This window comes from Chiloscyllium plagiosum, chromosome 18 (assembly GCF_004010195.1).
Source record: "Chiloscyllium plagiosum isolate BGI_BamShark_2017 chromosome 18, ASM401019v2, whole genome shotgun sequence".
Lineage (NCBI taxonomy): Eukaryota > Metazoa > Chordata > Chondrichthyes > Orectolobiformes > Hemiscylliidae > Chiloscyllium > Chiloscyllium plagiosum.
Window position 1 is genome coordinate 47638046 of NC_057727.1, and position 21640 is coordinate 47659685.

General features: G+C 40.0%; 1 protein-coding gene across 2 annotated transcripts in view; it reads left to right on the forward strand.

Annotated features, from left to right (window-relative positions):
- Positions 1-21640, forward strand: part of ppp4r2b (protein phosphatase 4, regulatory subunit 2b) — a 58129-nt gene that overhangs the window by 29843 nt on the left and 6646 nt on the right. For both annotated transcript variants that reach the window (XM_043708357.1, XM_043708358.1), the window contains 4 exons: positions 14280-14373; positions 18831-18868; positions 18961-19041; positions 20726-20866. In XM_043708357.1, coding sequence (XP_043564292.1) covers positions 14280-14373; positions 18831-18868; positions 18961-19041; positions 20726-20866 — 354 coding nt within the window. The remainder of the gene's footprint in view (positions 1-14279; positions 14374-18830; positions 18869-18960; positions 19042-20725; positions 20867-21640) is intronic.

Consider the following 21640-nt stretch of genomic DNA (forward strand, 5'->3'; position numbering starts at 1 on the left):
AGAACAGCTTGGTGCTATACTAAATTGTATGCTTTTCTGCATTTTAATCTTTTTAGTACTTGAATAGAGCATAATGCTGAAGTTTCATTGAACAATGTATTGCCTTTTAATAAGGTGTGATTAATGATCTTTTTTAGTGGATAACTGCTTCCTATTGGTTCAACTCCACACGATGAACTCTCATTGCAGATAGTTTCATTGTTTCATTGAGTCCTCATTCTTGATTGAACATTACTGGGACCAGGTTTTTTTTAAAAAAGTGCTTCTGTCTTTCATAGTCTTAAATATGGGAGTTTTGATCTTATGCTATTAATGGTATAGCATACAGTTTTACAGCATTATTTTAACCTTATCTTTCCGTCTGCCAAACTGCTCAATGAAAACATTCTTGAAAGAATATTTTGATTTTTGTCTGGATAGTGTTTTGAGACTTGATCTGACTCACGTGTTCTATGTCTAAGAATTTGCCAGTTAATTTGGCTACCACATTCAAGGTGAGAGGTTCGTAGAAGTAGCAGGTGTTGGGCTCACACTAGAAGATCTTTGGATTTTGCAGATGATGCTAAAGTTGTGTTCGAGTATTGTGTTCAGCACTGGTCATCATATTATAAAAATGAAGTAGAGCTACAGATATATGGTATTAAACAAAATTAAAATGTTACCACAATTGAGAGCTTGTTCTCATTAGGACAGGATGAAGACTAGGTATCTTTGGAGAAATAACCTTATAGTTCTGAAGACACTATGAAAGACTTTAGGGAAGATGACACCAAGAAATCAAATCTAGAATTCTGAAGAAACTTGTTTTGCTAAGACTAGAGATAATAGAAGTCACTGCTGCTGAGTATTTGAGTAATCATGCAGATACATTTAAAACGCATCTAGTTAAGTAAATGAGTGAATGTTAGGCTGATTGTTCGATGAGGAAGATCGAGTGGAACATAGATACCAATATTGTTTGGCTTAGTGTGGGCGGCACGGAGGCACAGTGGTTAGCACTGTTGCCTCACAGCACCAGAGACCCGGGTTCAATTCCCGCCTCAGGCGACTGACTGTGTGGAGTTTGCACGTTCTCCCCGTGTCTGCGTGGGTTTCCTCCGGGTGCTCCGGTTTCCTCCCACAGTCCAAAGATGTGCAGGTCAGGTGAATTGGCCATGCGAAATTGCCCGTAGTGTTAGGTAAGGGGTAAATGTAGGGGTATGGGTGGGTTGCGCTTCGTTGGGTCGGTGTGGACTTGTTGGGCCGAAGGGCCTGTTTCCACACTGTAATGTAATGTAATGTAATCTAATCTATTATGCACTCTATCTTTTGTAATTCTGTGAAGTCTTCATTAGTCAAATAGAAATTCATAGTGCAACACACATTTTTATTTTTTTTTGCTGCTCCTGCTTCATCTTTCCTGCCCTTTGACAATTACCATGTGAACTTATGGATAAGACCATATGAAACAAAATTAGGCTATCCAACTCATTGTGTCTGTTCAACCATTCGATCATGGCTGATATGTTTCTCAACCAGATTCTCTTGTCTTCTCCCTGTAACTCTTGATCCTTTTGTTAATCATCTACTATACAGTACATACACTCAATGACTTGGCCTCCACAGCCTTCTGTGACAATGAGTTCCACAGTTTCACCACCCTGTGGATGAGAAAATTCCTTCTCAGCTCAGTTCTGAAAGCTTGTCTCTTCACTGTGAGGCTGTGCCCTTGGGTCCTAGTCTCTCCTACTAGTGGAAACCTCTTCTCCATGTCCACTATATCCAGGCCTCTCAATATTTTAAAACTTTCAGTGAGATTCCCCTTCATCCTTCTAAACACCATTGAGTAAAGATCTAAAATCCTCAACTGCTCGTCATGTGACAAGCTCTTCATCCCCAGAATCATTTCTTGTAAACCTCCTCTGGACCCCATCCAAGGCCAGTATACATCCTTCCTTAGATATGAGACTAAGAATTGCTCTCAATATTCCCAAGGCAGTCTGACCAGAGCCTCAACAGTGCAGCCCTGCACTTGTATTCTAACCCTCTGAAATGAATGCTGACATTGTACTTTTTTCAGCCATCTGAAGTTCCTTTTTCAATCTAGGATTGTAACTGGATGTTGTCAGTGCGTTATGAGAACTGCCTTCCTTGTGTCTTCCAACCCTTACCCATAGCTACGACTACTGGCATCGACCTGACAATGGAAAATCGCCCAGGTATATCCTGTACACAAGCAGGATAAATCTGAGCCAATTATTGGCTATCCATCTACACTCAAAGTTTGCTTTTGTTAAGGCCCCTCACTCTTAATTGAATTATAGTGTTGGCTCAAATATGGAAGCATTTAATTGCGTGTGGCATCAAGGAGCCTGGGAGAAATTGGATCAATGGGATTCTGGGAGAAAGCTCTTTCGGTTGAAGTCACACCTAGCAAAAAATATGATTGTTATTGTTTGAGCTCAGTCATGTCAGTTCCAGGACATCTCTTCAGGAGCTCCACAGGGAAGTATCTTTGTCCTGACCAACTTGAGCTGCTACATCAATGACTGACCTTCCATCCTAAGGTCAAAATGGTAATTCTTCCTGAGTTCACAATGTTCACCACTCACCACTCCTCGGATAATGTAGCAGTCTATGTGAAGTGCAACAAGATCTGGAGAGTATCCATGTTTGGGATAACAAGTGGCATGAAACATTCAAACCATACAGTTGTCAGACAATAACCATAGTTGAGTGTGGTGCTGGAAAAGCACAGCAGGACAGGCAGCATCCGAGGAGCAGTAAAATTGACGTTTCGGGCAAAAGCCCTTCATCAGGAGTACAGGCAGAGTGCCTGAAGGGTGGAGAGATAAATGAGAGGAGGGTGGGGGTGGGGAGAAAGTAGCATAGAGTACAATAGGTGAGTGGGGGAAGGGAGGAGGGTGGAGTGGATAGGTGGAAAGGAAGATAGGCAGGTATGACAAATCATGGGGGCAATGCTGAGCTGGAAGTTTGGAACTGGGGTGAAGTGGGGGAAGGGGAAATGAGGAAACTGGTGAAGTCCACATTGATGCCCTGGGGTTGAAGTGTTCCGAGGCGGAAGATGAGGCGTTCTTCCTCCAGGCGTCGGGTGGTGAGGGAGCGGCGGTGAAGGAGGCACAGGACCTCCAAGTCCTCGGTTGAGTGGGAGGGGAAGTTGAAATGTTGGACCACAGGGCGGTGTGGTTGATTGTTGCGGGTGTCCCAGAGATGTTCCCTAAAGCGCTCTGCTATGAGGTGTCCAGTCTCCCCAATGTAGAGGAGACTGCATCGGGAGCAATGGATACAATAAATGATATTGGTGGATGTGCAGATAAAACTTTGGATGTGGAAGGCTCCTTTGGGGCCTTGGATGGAGGTGAGGGAGGAGGTGTGGGCGCAGGTTTTGCAATTCCTGCGGTGGCAGGGGAAGGTGCCAGGACGGGTGGGTGGGTTGGTGTGGGGCGTGGACCTGACCAGGTAGTCACTGAGGGAATGGTCTTTGCGGAAGGTGGAAAGGGGTGGGGAGGGAAATATATCCCTGATGGTGGGGTCCGCTTGGAGGTGGCGGAAATGTCGGCGGATGATTTGGTTTATGCGAAGGTTGGTAGGGTGGAAGGTGAGCACCAGGGGGGTTCTGTCCTTGTTACGGTTGGAGGGGTGGGGTCTGAGGGCAGAGGTGCGGGATGTGGATGAGATGCGTTGGAGGGCATCTCTAACCACGTGTGAAGGGAAGTTGTGTACATTAACCATGTCAACCTGTCTACCCCCCCCTCCCCCACTCCATTACTGGTGTGTACTACCGATAAGATGCACTGCAGCAATTCACCAAGGCTCCTTAAGCAGCACCTTTAAAACTCTCAACTGCTTCCATCTAGGAGGACGGCGGCAACAGAACGTCACCACCTGAAAGTTCCCCTCCGAGCCACAGACCGTCCTGACTTGGAAATTGTTGTTCCTTCACTCTCATTGGGTTGAAAATCATGGAATTCCCTCTGAGGGCATTGTGGGTCTATCTATCACACATGAATTGCAGTGACTCGCAGTTCAGTGCCACCTCAAGGATTTGTAATTATGGGCATCAGATACTGGCGAGTCAGCGATGCCCATTTGCCATGAATGAATAACAGAAAACCACCTTACCTTGCAAAGAGCAAGATGAACCCCTTTTGATACCTGTTGGCTTCCCATACCTCAAATTGTTTTGTCACTGTTGCTTTAGTGAAACATTCTAGCTGAATTTTAATCACATATGCCTTTACACATTTTGGTTTAGCTTGTTTTTCACTCGCTATTTCCCACTGCAGCTGTTAATCATTCTGCCGGTTACAGCATGTAAAATAGACAGGCAGGAAGCTGGAAGAACACAGCAAGCCAGACAGCATCAGGAGGTGGAGAAGGTGATGTTTCTGGGACCTGAAGAAGGGTTGCACCTGAAACATCAACTTCTTCACCACCTGATGCTGTCTGGCTTGCTGTGTTCTTCCAGCCTTCTGCCTGTTTATTTTGGATTCCAGTATTTGCAGTTGGTTTTTTTTGTCTCTAAACAAGTTGTGGCATCGAAACATGCATTTTTTGTTTCTTGTCCTATTAACACTCCCTTTGGCACTCTACTTTAGCTCCTGCTCCCACACCTCCCGATTTAATCTCTCTTCTCTACCACCCTAAAATGGACTTTTATTCCACCTTTCACTTGCTAAAAATCTGTTGCATTGCTAACTTCCCCAGTTCCGATTTTAGATCATTAACCTGAAAGCTTAACTCTGCTATTCTAAATAGATGCTATCCTGAATGGGTCACTGCTACCCATTTTCTTTTATTTGGGATTTAGGTGTTGCTGGCTGAATCAGAATTTATTACCCTGGTGGAGATGCTGGTTAGATGCTGCAATACTTAGGGCATAGGGTCACCCAGGGGGTTCCAGGATTTTGATCCCACGACAATGAAGCACTGGTGACACGCTTATATTCAGGATGGTTTGTAGCTTGGAGTGAATCTTTCAGGCGGTTTGTTCCCATGCATTTGCTGCCCTATCCTACCAAGTGCTAGTGATCTGGATTGAAAGGTGTTGTCAAAGGTATGCTTAACTGAGAGACTTACCTTGAAATAGCAGCTACTATGCCTCCTTTTGTCTCATTGATAGAGGTAGTCAGTCAATTTGTCTGATCATTCAGTCAACATTTAAATAGCTATCTCATCTTTCCCAAGTTTGTTGGATTTCTAAAAGATGATGAGAGGCTTACCTTTACAGCCTTTCTTTCTGCACTTAGCATAAGTGATCTGATTATTTTTAGTTACTGGCAGATCTGCAGGGCTACCCTTATCGAGACTTGCTCTTGCTTTATACAGGCTAAGCAACTAGCTCACCAAATGGTTCATTTATGGAGTGGTGTGACACAGATGGTCTCCCATCCTGTAATTCATCCATGTTTTATAAGATTGTAATGTGGAAGTGCTGGTGTTGGACTGGGGTGGACAAGGTTAGGAGTCACATGACATCAGGTTATAGTCCGCCAGGTTTATTTGAAATCTTGAGCTTTCAGAGAGCTGCTCCTCCACCTGTTGAAGGGGCAGCCATACAAAAGTTTGTGATTTCAAATAAATCTGTTCAACTATAACCTGGTGTCATGTGACTTCTGACCAAATAAGATTATAAGTTGACAGATGTGTTCACTCAGTTGCTTCATTGCCAAGTACTTAAATTCGCTGCAGTTATTGCCAAAAACCTGTGCTTTTAAAACACGTGACAAATTCCTTTTGGAATCAGTTATAACTTTGCTTTTGCGAGTGCAATATCATGAAAAATACAATGATAATGCTAACTTAGGGCAAATTAAAAGCTTTTGATCAAATCTTGTATAGTGATTAGTACTTTAATTACATTTATAGTCCTTTTATCTCTGAACTAATTAGAATTCAGAGCTCCATGATTGAACCTGAAAATGCTCTGGCTCATGTTATTTGGTTAGTATTCTTACCACGCTGAATTATTGCAGGGGCCACCAGCTGAATTCTTTTTTTAAAATTTCAATTTAGATACGGTCAGCAGGCATGCCTACTTTATTAAATGGAAAATTTCCATCAGTGCTAGCGATATCCTTTTGGTGGTGTTGAAATCTGCTACTGTGACTCTTTTCAAGCTTATTTTGATTTCACTGCTCCCTCCTCTGTTTGTGACTGAAGTTGCAGCTATATTAAAATTATCTTTGCAATCTTAATTGAGTTCTTTCTCAAACATTTCTTAGGATCAGATATATTGGTTTTGGGTCATCTTAGGCCAAGAATGGATAAAATAGGTTTGTACTGGTGATTACACTTAAAAAATATGACTGAAAATGCATGTTCATGGCGATAGACTATTGAACTCTGTTTTGATGCATCCAATGTTCAAATGGTCCACTCTCATTCACTATCCCAGAATGTCGATGAAGAGTAATTATTTGGACCAGGTAAGAAAAAGCTATTGGTACAGTGAAATCATGCTAGAATGTATTTCATCTTTCAAAGTGGAGTAAATCTGTAAGATCTTTTGATCTGTAGATTAATCAGGTATGAACAGTCTTGGTGTTTGTGTATCTGACCTGATGCTACCTTTTTTAAAAAAAGCAGTAAGTGAATGAAAAGTACAGGGAAATTTTATTTTTCAACCTACATTTGTGGTAAAACTTCAATGTGTTTGATCAGAAATGGCTTCATGAAGAACAATATACGTAAATTAATTTGGTCAAACTTCATGTAAACTTCAGGTTTGTTTCTGTTCCATTCTCTATTTTTGCCCATTCACTGGATATGATCTTGGAATGTAGAGGTTAAAAAGCGTTTTAACCTGAGTATTGTCAGTGAACAACACCTTGCTGTTCATTGCACTCAATGCCCCCACACTTTTTAATGGCCTTGGCATGGCAATTTGTCATATTAAAAAGAGCTGAAATAGTGCAGCATCTTCTATATTGGAACTGATATTTGCAAACAGTTAGCTTGAAAAAATTGTGCTGAAGTGTGAATTCCAAGCCAGCAAGTCTAAGTTAGAGTAGGAAGTGAGTGGAGAGGGAAAGTAAGTTGAGATTTAAAAAGTTGGAGACAAAAATAAAAGTTTGAGTTAATGTAATTTTGACAATCTCCAATAATTAAAAATATGTAACCGAAACTTTGTGTATATGTAAAATTCCACTTTCACTCGTGTAGAGAAGTCTTCGACTTTTTATAGCGTGTATTGGATATCTTATGGCTAACTCTCAAATGTGGATGTCAAGCCTCTGAGGTAACAGTGTAATAAAGTGTGTGGAAGCATACAGTAACTTTAACTGGCATTTTTATTTCTTTTTCACTGTGCATGTCAAAATGTTACTATCTGAGTTGTCTTGCCTCCCTACCAACATGGCGACACCAGAGAGTTGGTACCAAATTTCCTGTTTGGCCACGAATGCTAATAGCATCACAATCCTAACTACGGAACTCTAAATTTTCCCTTTGCTTTTTTTTAATATCGAGTAACTCTCTGTCACTTGGCGAGGAAGTCAGGTACTTGGTTTCTCCATGAGTAAAGCTGACTTATCCAGCCCACATCAGACTTTGATGATTCAAATGAGATGACCTTCATTCATCACGTCAGCAAGAAGATTGCTTAAGTTTTCTCCAATTTCTGGAGTCTACGCATTAGTCACAAAAGTAATATTACAAAGAAGGCCTGCTTCTGAATCCATTTGAAGATTCATCTATTTCATTTATGACATGGATAGACTTTGTAGCACACTTGCCATTTTAGTCAAAAGTATTTGTTGTACAGTTGATACTTTACTTTGAATCAGAAAGTTACCTTTGTTCATTCTCCTGGCAAATTCTCTCCAGAGAACACCAATCGGCCCATGTATGAATCTTTATAGCCTCAGGAATTGCTTTTCTTGGATGTTATTGCCTAAATTACTTCAGTATTCACACTTTATGCTATTTACAAATAATGCGTGGTGTTTTATCAGCTTTTTAAAATGAATAAATAGAACGTGCAGTGCTAAAATAGCTCCAGTATTGATGTTTGTACTGAGCTTAATCTGCTACCATCCCTGCCTCATGTCAGTCCCTCATCTCCTCTTTCTATTCATTTTTTTTAACGTGTTAATCTAGTTTTCTTTTCAGAGCAGCCAGTCTATTTATCTTAACTACTTTCTCTGGTTATGTAAGGGGCCACGTTTTTCTTCCTCGGTTTATGAACTAGAATGGAAGTTGGACACTGCTATAACAGGAGAGTTTTGCAATTTGAAAAACAGGTGTTGCACATTACAGGTTTGGAACAGTGACATTATTACTTGATTAATTCAGAGCAGCACCAGGAGTCTTTGAGTTGAAGAAAAACTGCCTGGTGACATCCATCAGATTTGGTGGGAGAATACAGTCAGAGCTGGCAACCTAGGTCCACCTGTTCAAGTTGCCAAAATCAAAAAGACCCAGAGGCAACTTAACCCACACCTGTGATCTAGACTTCTGAGCTTCAGAATTTTGGTTTCCCCCTATATATGTTTTTCCACCCAGAATATTTTTGTCAAACCATCTATCTTGCTTAGGATTTAAAGAGGATATATTTTATGTCATAATAGATTTGTAAAGCTTTCTTTTCTTGGGCATTTGTTAAAGGCTGTGTTTATGTGGCTCTGTGTCTGAACACGTGGAGTGGATGAATTAATCATACAAATCGAAAAATGGGTAGGATATAGTTGGAATTCGAGGACATAGCTGCAGGGTGATCAAGGATGGGAGCCGAGCATCCTGGAGTTTTAAGTATTTACGAAGGAGACACAAATAGAAAAAGATAGTGGAGCTGCATTACTGGTTAAAGAGGATATAAACACAACATTGCGGAAAGCTATTAGCTCAGTCATTATAGAATTTTTATGGGTGGAATTGAGAAATACAAAGGGGTTAAAAATAAGTTAGTGGGACTGGTATATAGACCACCAAACGTTAGCAGTGATGTTGGGAATGGTATGAAACAGAATATCAGAAGTACGTGTGGTAAAGTAACATCTGTAATCATGGGTTACTTTAATATGCATATTGATTGGGTAATCAAATTAATCAGAAAACCATTGATAGAATTTGTTCAAAGATTTCTTTATCAAATCGTAGAATGCCTACACTGTGTAAGCAGGCTGTCTAACCTTTCAAGTCCACACTGACCCACCAAAGAGCATCCCACATAGACCCAGCCCCTTCCCCTATCCCTGTAAACCAGCGTTTCCCATGGCTAATCCACGTCGCCTGCACATCCCTGGTCACTGGGCAATTTAGCATTGCCAATCCACTTATTCTGCACATTTTTGGACTATGGAAGGAAACTGAGAATGTGCAAACTCCACAAACAGTCACCCGAGGTGGAATCAAACTCAGGTCCCTGATGCTATGAGGCAGCAGTGCTAACCACTGAGCCACTCTGCTGCCTGGCACATCTCTGAAGCAGATTTCACTTGGTCTAGAGGTAGAGATGTATTGCTGCATCACCACTATCCCTTCTTAATTGATTAAAGTGTATTTTCTAACACGCTTTTCTAAGAGGCTGAGGGATGACCATAGAAGTCCACAAAATCATGAGGAGCATAGGTAAGGTGAGTAGCCAAGGTCTTTTTCTAAGGATAGGGCAGTCCAAAACACGAAATCATAGGCTTAGGGTGAGAGGGGAAAGATGTAAAAGGGACCTGAGGGGCAACTTTTTCTCACAGGGTTATGCATGTATGGAATGAGCTGCCAGAAGAAGTGGTAGAGGTACCGTTATAACATTGAAAAAGGCATCTGGATGGTTACATGAACAGGAAAGGTTTAGATGGATATGGGTCAAACATAAGCAAATGGGACCAGTTTACTTTCAGAGACCTGATTGGCATGGATGAGTTGGATCAAAGGCTCTTTTTCCATGCTGTATGACTCTGGTTCTCACTGTTAGCGAGTAGGTACCTCTTGGTGGCACTATTGACTCCTTCAAAAACTAACTGATTACAAATATGTTGTTAAGCAGTGGTTGGCCTAACTAGATTTATTTGGTTATGGTTTTGTAAGGATAGGCCGTTCTGGGTAGCCTATTTGTATTAATTATCAGAAAGGTCTCACTATCAAAATGAGAGCACTTTTATTAATGAAAAAGAGAACTCTGCTGCTGACTAGTTTAAGAAAATTACTAGATTATTATACCTCATTTTTCTTTCATGCTAGTGTTTTAAAGATTAACAATGTTGGAAATGATGTAATTGATTAATCATGGGTAACTCCCAATAAATTACTCTGTAGCATCCAGGGATATGCAGGTTAGATGAGTTAGCATTAGGGTTACAGGATCTCGGTGGGAGCTTTTTGGAGGGCTATTGTAGACCCGGTAGGCCAAGTGACTTCTTTCCGCAATGCAGGGATTCTATTATTTCACCTAATCGACTGCATTGGCCAGAATCAGTTAATTAAAATAGGCATTTGATATCTGATTTTTAAGTTTTGAATCTTAAATTTTTCGGTTTTTAGGTTTCAGTTTCATTGCATTAATTTTAACCATTAGGGTACCTTGCATTTCTTGTAGTGAGCATCTTTTTTGAGTTCCTGTTCTCAATTTATTTTTACATCGCAGGTTCTGCCTTTGCAATCGAGTTGCCTCAGGACTGGATCTTAGCCAGACCGTGAAGGTTACTTAACAGGGTCAGCACAGGAGTTTTCATTATGCAGCATAAAGTTATATGAAAAGCAGTTATTTGGGGGAATACAAGTGCTCTCTTAACCTGTTGACACAATTCCAGAAAACCAAAAGCACTCCGTGTTTTTTAGGAAGCTGGAAGTGCTGCTGAGTTTGCACCAGCAGAACGTGCAGGACCACAGAAGTCAGTAGACCAGAAAGTGCCGGAATAGTGACGTTCCATCTGTAGTTTACAAGTTTCTGGACATTGTGGAAACCTTTAAAGGTGGTGGAGTGAAAGTTGCATTAAGTCACTAGTGGGTAATTGCTATGCATGTGCATATTTTGCCCCTTGACCTCGAAACAAAATATTTCTGCTCCAGGTTTTGCACATATAAAAGATTATTTAAATTATGAATGTTCATTCCAGCAGAGCCAATAGTACCAGTATTTGTAAGGTGTATCTGAATGGCTTGTTATCAGATGTGTTCATATTTATTTTTAACTGGCTGTCCAGCCTGATGTTCTGGTAAAATTAGTGTTGACAGATTCACCTCTTAATGCAAATGATTGAACATTAAAAATTATGTTGCATTACATTTTCAAATTTATGCACTTAATATTCAGTCACGTTATTGACTTCTTTCAACCTGATCAGGAAATTTGTGTATGCCAGCTTGCTGTTGTTTGCTTTCGGTATTGCAACTTGCCATTGCTTTGGATAATATATTTACCGTAGTGAATTGTTCTTGAGCAACTGTTCAGATTGAGCATTCAGCGTGCTGTCTTGAACATCAGTGGTGCACAATTTTATTGTCATTGTCCATTTAGTGCAGTGGTGCTGCTCATGTAGACTGATGTAAAGCTGGTATTTAACCAGCTTTTCAGCATCTAACAGGGCTATTGAATTGTTACACAAAGTCGCAATAGAAAGTTAATGAACTTCTGATAACAATATACCTATCCACCTAGGTTTCATCAAACTCGTCTTTGGACTATTCAACCTGAATTGACACCACATAACCATTTGATTTGAGTTCGGATGCAAACTGTTTTACTGTCTGTCTTGGATATCTTATTTTGATAAAAATTCTGAATACTTCCTGTTGTGCAAATGTAGCAGGTGTTTGTTTTCTCCTCCTGGATACAGCATCTACTTTGCAAGTCTCATAGCCGAACAAGTACATGATATTTTTATGTTGGTGAAGCTTGCAGTTTTTTTCCAGTTACGAGCAACTTTGTTCAGCTGCTTTATCCAAATTGGTTGAGCATGATGTCAGATTTGCTGTATTGCTAATCAAATGAAAGGATTGGAGAAGCCAGTGAAGATGCTGGAAATTGAGTCCTGTTACAAAATGACCATCTTAATTCAACCACTTTTAAACTACAATTCATTGGTATAGTTATAACAGTGTAATTTTTTTACATCCTGGATTAGCAAACCGGTCTGGGACATTGGAGGGCAAACCTAATTGTCAGTGTTTAATTTATTATAAACAGATTTCTTTTTGTTTAAAATTGCAGGATGGTAAAGTCTTCATCTTTGCATATAGATTTTGTTGTCACTCTGATGGTCACTTTCAGTTTTGAGATGTGCAAAAGTTTTGTGTACCATTCTGGGCAACACACCATAGGAAAGATTTAAATGCATTTGAGAGATTGCAGGAGAGATTTAGAAGAATGGTTTTAGGAATGAAAAGCTTCAATTGTGGGGATAAATTGAAGGTACTGGGACTGTTTGCCTTGGAAAGAGGGCCAAAAGGAGATCTGATAAACATTTTCAAAATCCTGACAGGGGTGCTGGATTGACTACTTTGGAGAAACTAATTGTAAAAGGGTCAAGAACAGCCAGACAGTTTTAAAGTGATTTGCAAAGGAAGCAAATGTATATTGAGAAAAATCTTTGACGTCCACAATATTTCAGATCTAGAGTGTACTGATTGGAAGTGTGATGGAGGGCAGGTTTAATTTGGGGTTAGGGTTAAGGCACTCAAGTTTGAGGATATGTTAGATGATAATTTAAACAGAAACAATGCAAGGCAACTGGGAAACTGCAGAAGAATGGTATTAAGTCATGATTAAAAAGGTCAGCTTTGACAAAGGGTCAGTTAGACTTGAAACGTCAACTCTTTTCTCTCCTTACAGATGCTGCCAGACCTGCTGAGATTTTCCAGCATTTTCTCTTTTGGATTAAGTCATGATTGTTTCTAGAGCTCGTGTAAACATGTTGGACCGAATGGCTGCCTCGTGTGCCTGATTGTTTTCACTTAGAAATTTAAAATTACTTAGTATCTTTCAATAAACAGCTTATCCACAGAGGTGGAAAGGAAAGATCGATGTATATACTTCCTTTTGGTTGACAACAGACAAGCAAGTTTTTAGTTGATCTGATGTGTAAATGCATTTGAGAGATTGCAGAAGAAATTTGCAAAAATGGTAGCAAAATAGAGGCAGATGGTTGTTGGTCAGTTCTGTAAAGATGATTTTTAACCAGGTCAGACTATAGTTCTGGAAAATGATCAAGTGGACCAATTTCAAGTGAGCAAGTGACCCTGCAGTAAAGTATGCAGTAACAACACCTGCGGTGTGAATGAATAGAATGTTTCTATTGAGTTTATGACAGAGTAAACACATCAACTTAGTTTTGACTTCATAACAAGATTCAAGGGTCTTGATTCAGAAGAATCATGAATTGAGAAGCAAATTTTAGTTTTTTGTTTTTGTTTTGTGTTTCGCAAATGTGGAATTTGAGGGTAGTGTATTTAATGGGTAGTTGAAATTAAACTAAGTCGAAATACTAAGTTTTGTGTAGTTTTCTTTGGAATTAAGCAAATTTATGATTTAGAGTCAGACTTTGAAATTATTTATGGGGTTGGGTTAAATATTTCTCTCAAGAAAACTTCCGGCTGCAGACTGCAGAATAAAGTATTGAAGAAAACTTGCATTTAACTTGTCTTTCATGTTGTGATGATTGCCAGAGCCCTTTGCAGTCAATAACTTACTTTAAAAGTATTATTGATGTAATACAAGTGGAGGTGAAACTGAGTTTGCACATACAAAGGTTTTGCAAAAAAGTAATAAAATGACTAATTTATTCTTTTATGATGCTTGTTGAGAGCAAAACATTGACCAGGAGACCAGGAAAACTTGATTTGAATTGTCACCATTCAAATCTGAGGGCAGTGCTGTAGACTGCTGCTGTAAAGTGACAGTATGCCTTGTACTTTGAGATCCTGAATTCATGACCATCTAACTCGTGCTACTACTGCGATGATGGTTAATGTGTGATGGATCCACTGAAGACATCAAGCAATACCTTCAGCAAAACTTGCTTTAGTGTTGGCTTTTTTGTTCTCTGCTCACTCTTTTTAGGGATTTTTTTCTGCTTTGCTGTAGTTACTATCTAAGCCAATGCCTCCAAGAGGAGATAGATTTTTGAATGAGGAGGCCAAGTTCGGAATGGGCAGCTGAGAATTCAAGTTTGTAGTTTTAATAAGAAACTCCAATGCTAATTATTACTTATTTAGCATGTTTCAATACAAGCTCAAAATTATGTTCTGTTTTGAAAATACCTGCCATGCCGCCCAAACCTTTCTCTTTCACCTATCCCAACTCTTGCATGTTCTTGTTAATGCCTAATCTTTGTTTGTATCTCCAGTATTCCCTTCACTATCCAGCGTTTATGTGAGCTGCTTACAGATCCTAAGAAGAATTACACTGGGACAGACAAATTTCTCAGGGGAGTTGAAAAGGTAACCAAGAATCTAGAAACTAATCTTCATCTTATTACTAATGACCTCATTTGCTCTCTGCCCTTTTTAGCACTAAACCTGGGTTTTACCAGATGGATTCTTGTCAAGTTATGAAAGCAATTCAGAGTGGTCATAAATGAAATAACATTCATGAAGCTTTTAGTAAGAATTTGGTTCTTCCTTCAAATATCTTCTGGAAACCATTTATTTCATAGGTTTTGAAGTTTGTGTTTTTGTTTTAATTTGGCCATGCTTGCTGTCAAGCAAGTTAACTTCATACTTTGTAGTGTCTTTTAATTATTTTAATCAACCTGATGCTCGTGTTATGACATTCAGGCCTTTTTGTGACTCAAGACTGATCTGCCTGTTTTGTGGTTGGTCCATGTCTTGACTCCATTTAATATCACCTTTCAAAAAGAAAAAAAATTGATCTGGCTTGAAAATTTCTTTCACTCAATATCCAAAGACTTTTGGGGAAATAAGTTCCAGATTTCCAGTACTTTTGCAGGAAGAAGTGTGTACTGATCTTGAATGATCTAGTTCTGATTGTAAGATTATGGCCCTTTGTTTTGTGCTCTTCCACCAAAGAAAATTGTTTCTCTCTATGGCAATTTTGTAATAATTTTAAACACTTTGATTAGATGTCCCCAGAGTCAGGAAATGCAAGCCATTTATACGACCTATTGTACAATTCTTGTTAATCTGTGATACAATCAATCCTAGGTCAACGTATCTCAACAGAAATAGTGTCTGCAATATTTTTCTTGCTCATCTTGTAAGAGTAGTAATATCTGGATTACTCCCAGTGCTATGAGCTAGTGAGGGTGGGAATAGGAGGAGAGAGCAGATGAATGCATGGCTGAGGAGCTGATGTATGGGAGAACGATTCACATTTTTGGATCATTGAAGTGTCTTCTGGGGTAGAAAAGTGACATGGACAAGAATAGCGGATTGCACCTGAATTGGAAGTGGGCGGCACGGTGGCACAGTGGTTAGCACTGCTGCCTCGCAGCGCCAGAGACCCGGGTTCAATTCCCGCCTCAGGCGACTGACTGTGTGGAGTTTGCACGTTCTCCCCGTGTCTGCGTGGTTTCCTCCGGGGGTTCCGGTTTCCTCCCACAGTCCAAAGATGTGCAAGTCAGGTGAATTGGCCATGCTAAATTGCCCGTAGTGTTAGGTAAAGGGGTAAATGTAGGGGTATGGGTGGGTTACGCTTCGGCGGGTCGGTGTGGACTTGTTGGGCCGAAGGGCCTGTTTCCACACTGTAAGTAATCTAATGTACTGGCAGGGAGATTTACTACAGCTGCTTGGGAGGCTTTAAACTATTAAGGAGGGGGGTGGGACCCAGGGAGATATTGAAGAAAGATATCAATCTGAGACTAGTACAGTTGAGAAAAGCGAGTCAAACAGTCAGGGCAGGCAGGGACAAAACAGAGAACAAGGTAGGACTGATGAATTAAACTGCATTTATTTCAATACAAGGGGCCTAACAGGGAAGGCAGATGAACTCTGGGCATGGTTAGGAACATGGGGCTGGGATATCATAGCAATTACAGAAAAGTGGCTCAGAGATGGGCAGGACTGGCAGCTTAATGTTCCAAGATACAAACGGTACAGGAATAATAGAAAGGGAGGCAAGAGAGGAGGGGGAGTGGCATTTTTGATAAGGGGTAGCATACAGCTGTACTGAGGGAGGATATTCCCGAAATACAATCAGGGTGGAACTGAGAAATAAGAAAGGGATGATCACCTTATTGGGATTGTGTTATCGACCCCTAATCGTCTGCAGGAAACTGAGAAACACATTTCTAAAGAGATTTTAGTTATCTGTAAGAATAATAGGGTGGTTATGGTAGGGGACTTTAACTTTCTAAACATAGACTGGGACTGCCATAGTGTTAAGGGTTTCAATGAAGAGGAATTTGTTAAATGTGTACAAGAAAATTTTATGATACGAGAGAAGATGTAAAACTTGACCTACTTTTGGGAAATAAGGTAGGTCTGGTGACTGAGGGGTCAATGGGGGAGCACTTTGGGGCCAGCGACCATAATTCTATTAGATTTAAAATAGTGATGGAAAGGGATAGACCAGATCTGAAAGTTGAAGTTCTAAATTTGAGAAAGGCAAATTTTGACGGTATTAGGCAAGAACTTTCAAAAGCTGATTGGGGGAGCAGATGTTCGCCGTTAAAGGGATGGCTGGAAAATGAGAAGCCTTCAGAAATGAGATAACGAGAATCCAGAGACAATATATTCCTGTGAGGGTGAAAGGAAAGGCTGGTAGGTATAAGGCATGCTGAATGACTATAGAAATTGAGACTATAGAAAAAGAAGGAAGCATATGTAAGGTATAGATGGGATAGATCAAGTGAATCCTCAGAAGAGTATAAAGGCAGTAGGAGTATACTTGAGAGAAATCAGGAGGGCAAAAAGGGGACATGAGATTGCTTTGGCAAATAGGGTTAAAGAGAATCCAAAGGGTTTTTACAAATACATTAAGGACAATAGGGTAACTAGAGAGCGAATATGGTCCCTCAGATCAGCAAGGCAGCCTTTATGTGGAGCTGCAGGAGATGGAATGAGATACTAAACGAGTATTTTGCATCAATGTTTACTGTGCTGAAGGACATGGAAGATATAGAATGTAGAGAAATAGATGGTGACATCTTGAAAAATGTCCATACTACAGAGAAGGAAGTGCTGGATGTCTTGAAACACATAAAGTGGATAAATCCCCAGGAACCTAACAGGTGCACCCTCGAACTCTGTGGGAAGCTCGGGAAGTGATTGCTGGGCCCCTTGCTGAGATATTTGTACCATCAATAGTCACAAGTGAGGTGCTGAAAGACTGGAGGTTGGCTAACAAGATGCCACTATTTAAGAAAGGTCGTAAGGACAAGCCAGGGAACGTAGACTGGTGAGCCTGACGTCGTTGGTGGGCAAGTTGTTGGAGGGAATCCTGAGGGACAGGGTGTACATGTATTTGGAAAGGCAAGGACTGATTAGGGATAGTCAACATGGCTTTGTGCATGGGAAATCATATTTTACAAATTTGATTGAGATTTCTTGAAAAAGTGACAGAGGCTTGATGAGGGCAGTGTGGTGGACGTGATCGATATGGACTTTAGTTATGCATTCAACAAGATTCCCCATGGAAGACTGGTTAGCAAGGTTAGATCTCATGGAATACAGGGAGAGATAGCCTTTTGGATACAGAACTGGCTTGTAGGTAGAAGACAGAAGGTGGTGGTGGAGGGTTGTTTTTCAGACTGGAGGCCTGTGACTAGTGGAGTGCCACAAGGATTGGTGCTGGGTCCACTACTACTCGTCATTTATATAAATGATTTGGATGTGAGCATAAGAGGTATAGTTATTAAGTTTGCTGATGACACCAAAATTGGAGGTGTGATAGTCAGCGAAGAAGGTTACCTCCGATGACAACGGTATCTTGATCAGATGGGCCAATGGGCTGAGGAGTGGCAGATGGAGTTTAATTTAGATAAATGTGAGGTGCTGAATTTTGAGAAAGAAACTCAGAGCAGGACTCGTACAATTAATGGGAAGGTCCTAGGGAGTGTTGCTGATCAAAGAGACTTTGGAGTGCAGGTTCGTAGCTCCTTGAAAGTGGAGTTGTAGGGGGATAGGATAATGAAGGTGTTTGTTATGCTTTCCTTTATTGGTCAGACTATTGAGTACAGGAGTTTGGAGGTCATGTTGCGGCTGTGCAGGACATTGGTTCAGCCACTGTTGGAATATTGCATGCAATTTTGGTCTCCTTCCTACAGGAAGGATGTTGTGGAACTTGAAAGGGTTCAGAAATGATTTACAAGGATATTGCAAGATTGGAGGATTTGAGTTGTCGGGAGAAGTTGAATAGGCTGGAGCTGTTTTCCCTGGAGCGTCAGAGGTTGAGGGGTGACCTTAGAGGTTTATAAAATCTTGAGGGGCGTGGATAAGATAAATAGACAGTCTTTTCCCTGTGGTGGGGGAGTCCAGAACGAAAAGGCATAGGTTTAGATGAGAGGGAAAAGATATAAAAGAGACCTAAAGAGGCAACTTTTTCATGCGGAGGATGGTACGTGTATGGAATAAGCTGCCAGAGAAAGTGGTGGAGGCTAGTACAGTTGCAGCATTTAAAAGACATCTGAATGGGTATATGAATAGGAAGGATTTGGGGGAATATGGGCCAGGTGGTGGCAAGTGGGACTAGATTGGGTTGAGATATCTGGTCAGCTTGGGCGAGTTGGACTGAAGGGTCTGTTTCCGTGCTGTATATCTCTAGACTGTAGTTATGAGGAATATTGACCAGTAGCAAGCAAAGCATCCTTTAATCTTTTCATTTCCTCGAAGACTTTGCAGATGAAATGTTTCATAATTGAACTGAGTGGAGCCAGTCAGTTTTTAGATGCAGAGAATTCTTGCCTTTCATCTCATGCACTGTTTTTGTACATTTACAGAATGTTATGGTTGTTAGCTGTGTGTATCCTTCTACAGAGTAAGTAAACTTTTAATATATTTAATGATTCATGCTTTTTACTCAGTTTATTTAATATTTCAAAGGTTTAAAATTTCTTCTAATTCCTTTAGGAAATGCAACTTTGGCTCAAATAGTTTGAATCGAGTGAATGGCATCATGCTGTCTGGAAGCCATACCGGGTATACAGATAGGTGAGTCACGATGCAAATTTTCTTTGTGGCGCTGTTGAATATTTTCAGAGGAGTTGTGAAACAGTAGCTGATCCTTCAGGAAAGAAAACAGCTAGTTGCCATGATACTTTTCCTTTTAAAAACATGCTTGCAGAGCTATCCAGTGTGAATATTGACTTTCTCTCAAAAGTAACACACACAGTATTGATGAGAATAGCCTACAGTTTCAATCAAAGTTTTTATCTCCCATCCAATAAATTAATCTTGCAAATAATTTACTTATATGACTTGACTACTCTCACTGTGATTCTTTTGTTACATCCTGCTGTATGTTAATCCTTAAATTTTAGCTTTTACTCTGTTTAACATCTGTTGAGGGGTTTTGTGAAAGTTATCATCTTGGTTCTTCAGTTAGTTCAATTTCAGAAGACGCTAGATACTAGAACAGAGAATTGTAGCAGACTTGAATTCATACCTGTTGGCCTTTCCCGTATTAGTCCTTTAAGCCCCTCACTGAGAGAAAAGTAGAAATCTTGAGTAAGAGAGGAAAGGAAATCTGATTTGGAGATGCCGGTGTTGGACTGGGGTGTACAAAGTTAAAAATCACACAACACCAGGTTATATTCCAACAGGTTTAATTGGAAGCACTAGTTTTCGGAGCACCGCTCCTTCATCAGGTGGTTGTGGAGGACACAATTGTAAGACACAGAATTTATAGCAAAAGTTTAGTGTGATGTAACTGAAATTATACCTTGATTGTGAACATACTAAACAGCAATGAATGAGAAACATCATGCAAATTTCATTAACTAATGCAATGCAAGTGCAGAACAAATATGGGAGTGTATTGAAAATAATGGTTTACGCTGAAAAATATGATGATGATGCCACAACTTCCAAAATTCATGCCACTGGTTACATCTTGAAGTGAATTTTGCATTGTTCCTCTGCTTTAATTTAGATTAGATTACTTAGTGTGGAAACAGGCCCTTCGGCCCAACAAGTCCACACCGACCGGCTGAAGTGCAACCCCCCAGACCCATTCCCCTATATTTACCCCTTCACCTAACACTACGGGCAATTTAGCATGGCCAATTCACCTAACCTGCACATTTTTGGACTGTGGGAGGAAACCGGAGCACCCGGAGGGTGCTCACGCAAACACGGTGAGAATGTGGAAACTCCACACAGTCAGTCGCCTGAGGCGGGAATTGACCCCGGGTCTCTGGAGCTGTGAGGCAGCAGTGCTAACCACTGTGCCACCATGCCGCCCACTTAAATGTAAGTTGCATTTGTTTAAGCCTTAAAAGGGCTTAATTTTCTTTGAACTCCTGGATTTATTTTCATTCACAAAATGAGTAAGTTAAAATGTTGATGCTGCTTGAAATTCTGGGACAACTTAATCAAAATATAGGGCCCTCTGGTGGTAATGTGGATCGATGATCTGAATTCGTACATCTGGATGGACGTTTTAAAAGTTGAGCATAATTAACTGAATTTAAAAAGATCTTTATTTAGCTTAATACTGAATTTGGAGGATCATTTACTTTTGCAAGAAATTACATTTGATGAAATGCTTTCAAAATTCTATCAGTAAAATCCCTATAACCAATTTCTGGTTGCATTGTCTAATTGGATCATAGAAGTAGCTTGTGTATACGTGATGTTATTCAGAATCTTAAGTTTGTTCTTGTTTTGCTTTCAGATCTAATATCAATGGTCCTGGTACTCCGAGGCCTTTAAGTCGATCAAAAGTTTCGTTACCAAGTCCTTTAACAACAAATGGTTTGCCGGATAGCTCTGATAGAGAAATCAATGTGCAACAAACAGAAGACAAATCACGCAGGTATATTTTCCATATCTTTGAACAGAGTTGGTAACTTTCATAGAAACATTGAAAAGTTAAAACATTTTCTGTGTTAAGATGTTTGGATCCCATTGAAGTTCTTTATGATATTGAGCAAAATAAATTGTTAATACATTACTTGGAGCAGAAATTAAGTTTCTAATTCAACTGAAAAAGCAATTTGTCACTAAGCCAGAACACGAGAGTAGAACCAGTAAAGTCTAGCTTGACTTCAGTATAAAACGATTTTGCTAGTGTCTGGATAAAATCCTCATTCTCAAATGTAATCAATTTAATCTGCCCTTTTTCTCACAATAATCTGTTTATTCTATAAAACTTGGAGTATTTGAAGCCATTCAATTGTATTTCAGAATTGATTTTTAAAAATTATTTGTTTTTTAACCTCCAAGCTGATGTTGCATTCTTCATTCTACTTGAACAGTCCTCTACATGTAATGAAATAATAGCTAGTCACAGAAGGTAAATTTCTGTCAACTTGAATGTTTCTTCCATGACAGTGTAATTATTTATGTCAAATATTCCACATTTTCCATGTTGGTGAAGTATGATAAATATAACACTTCTTTAATCAGCTGAAGAATACATGGATTCTGTTTGAAGCAGACAATGTAATGCACTTAAAGTTGTTAGTTTTGGCCTTATGCAAGATGCTATTCAATATAAAGTATTCCACTATTTCAAAAGTAAATGTGAAAATTTTTGAATTTGTGGTGTTTATGGGTCTGCTCAAAATATGTATGTGTATGTCCTTCA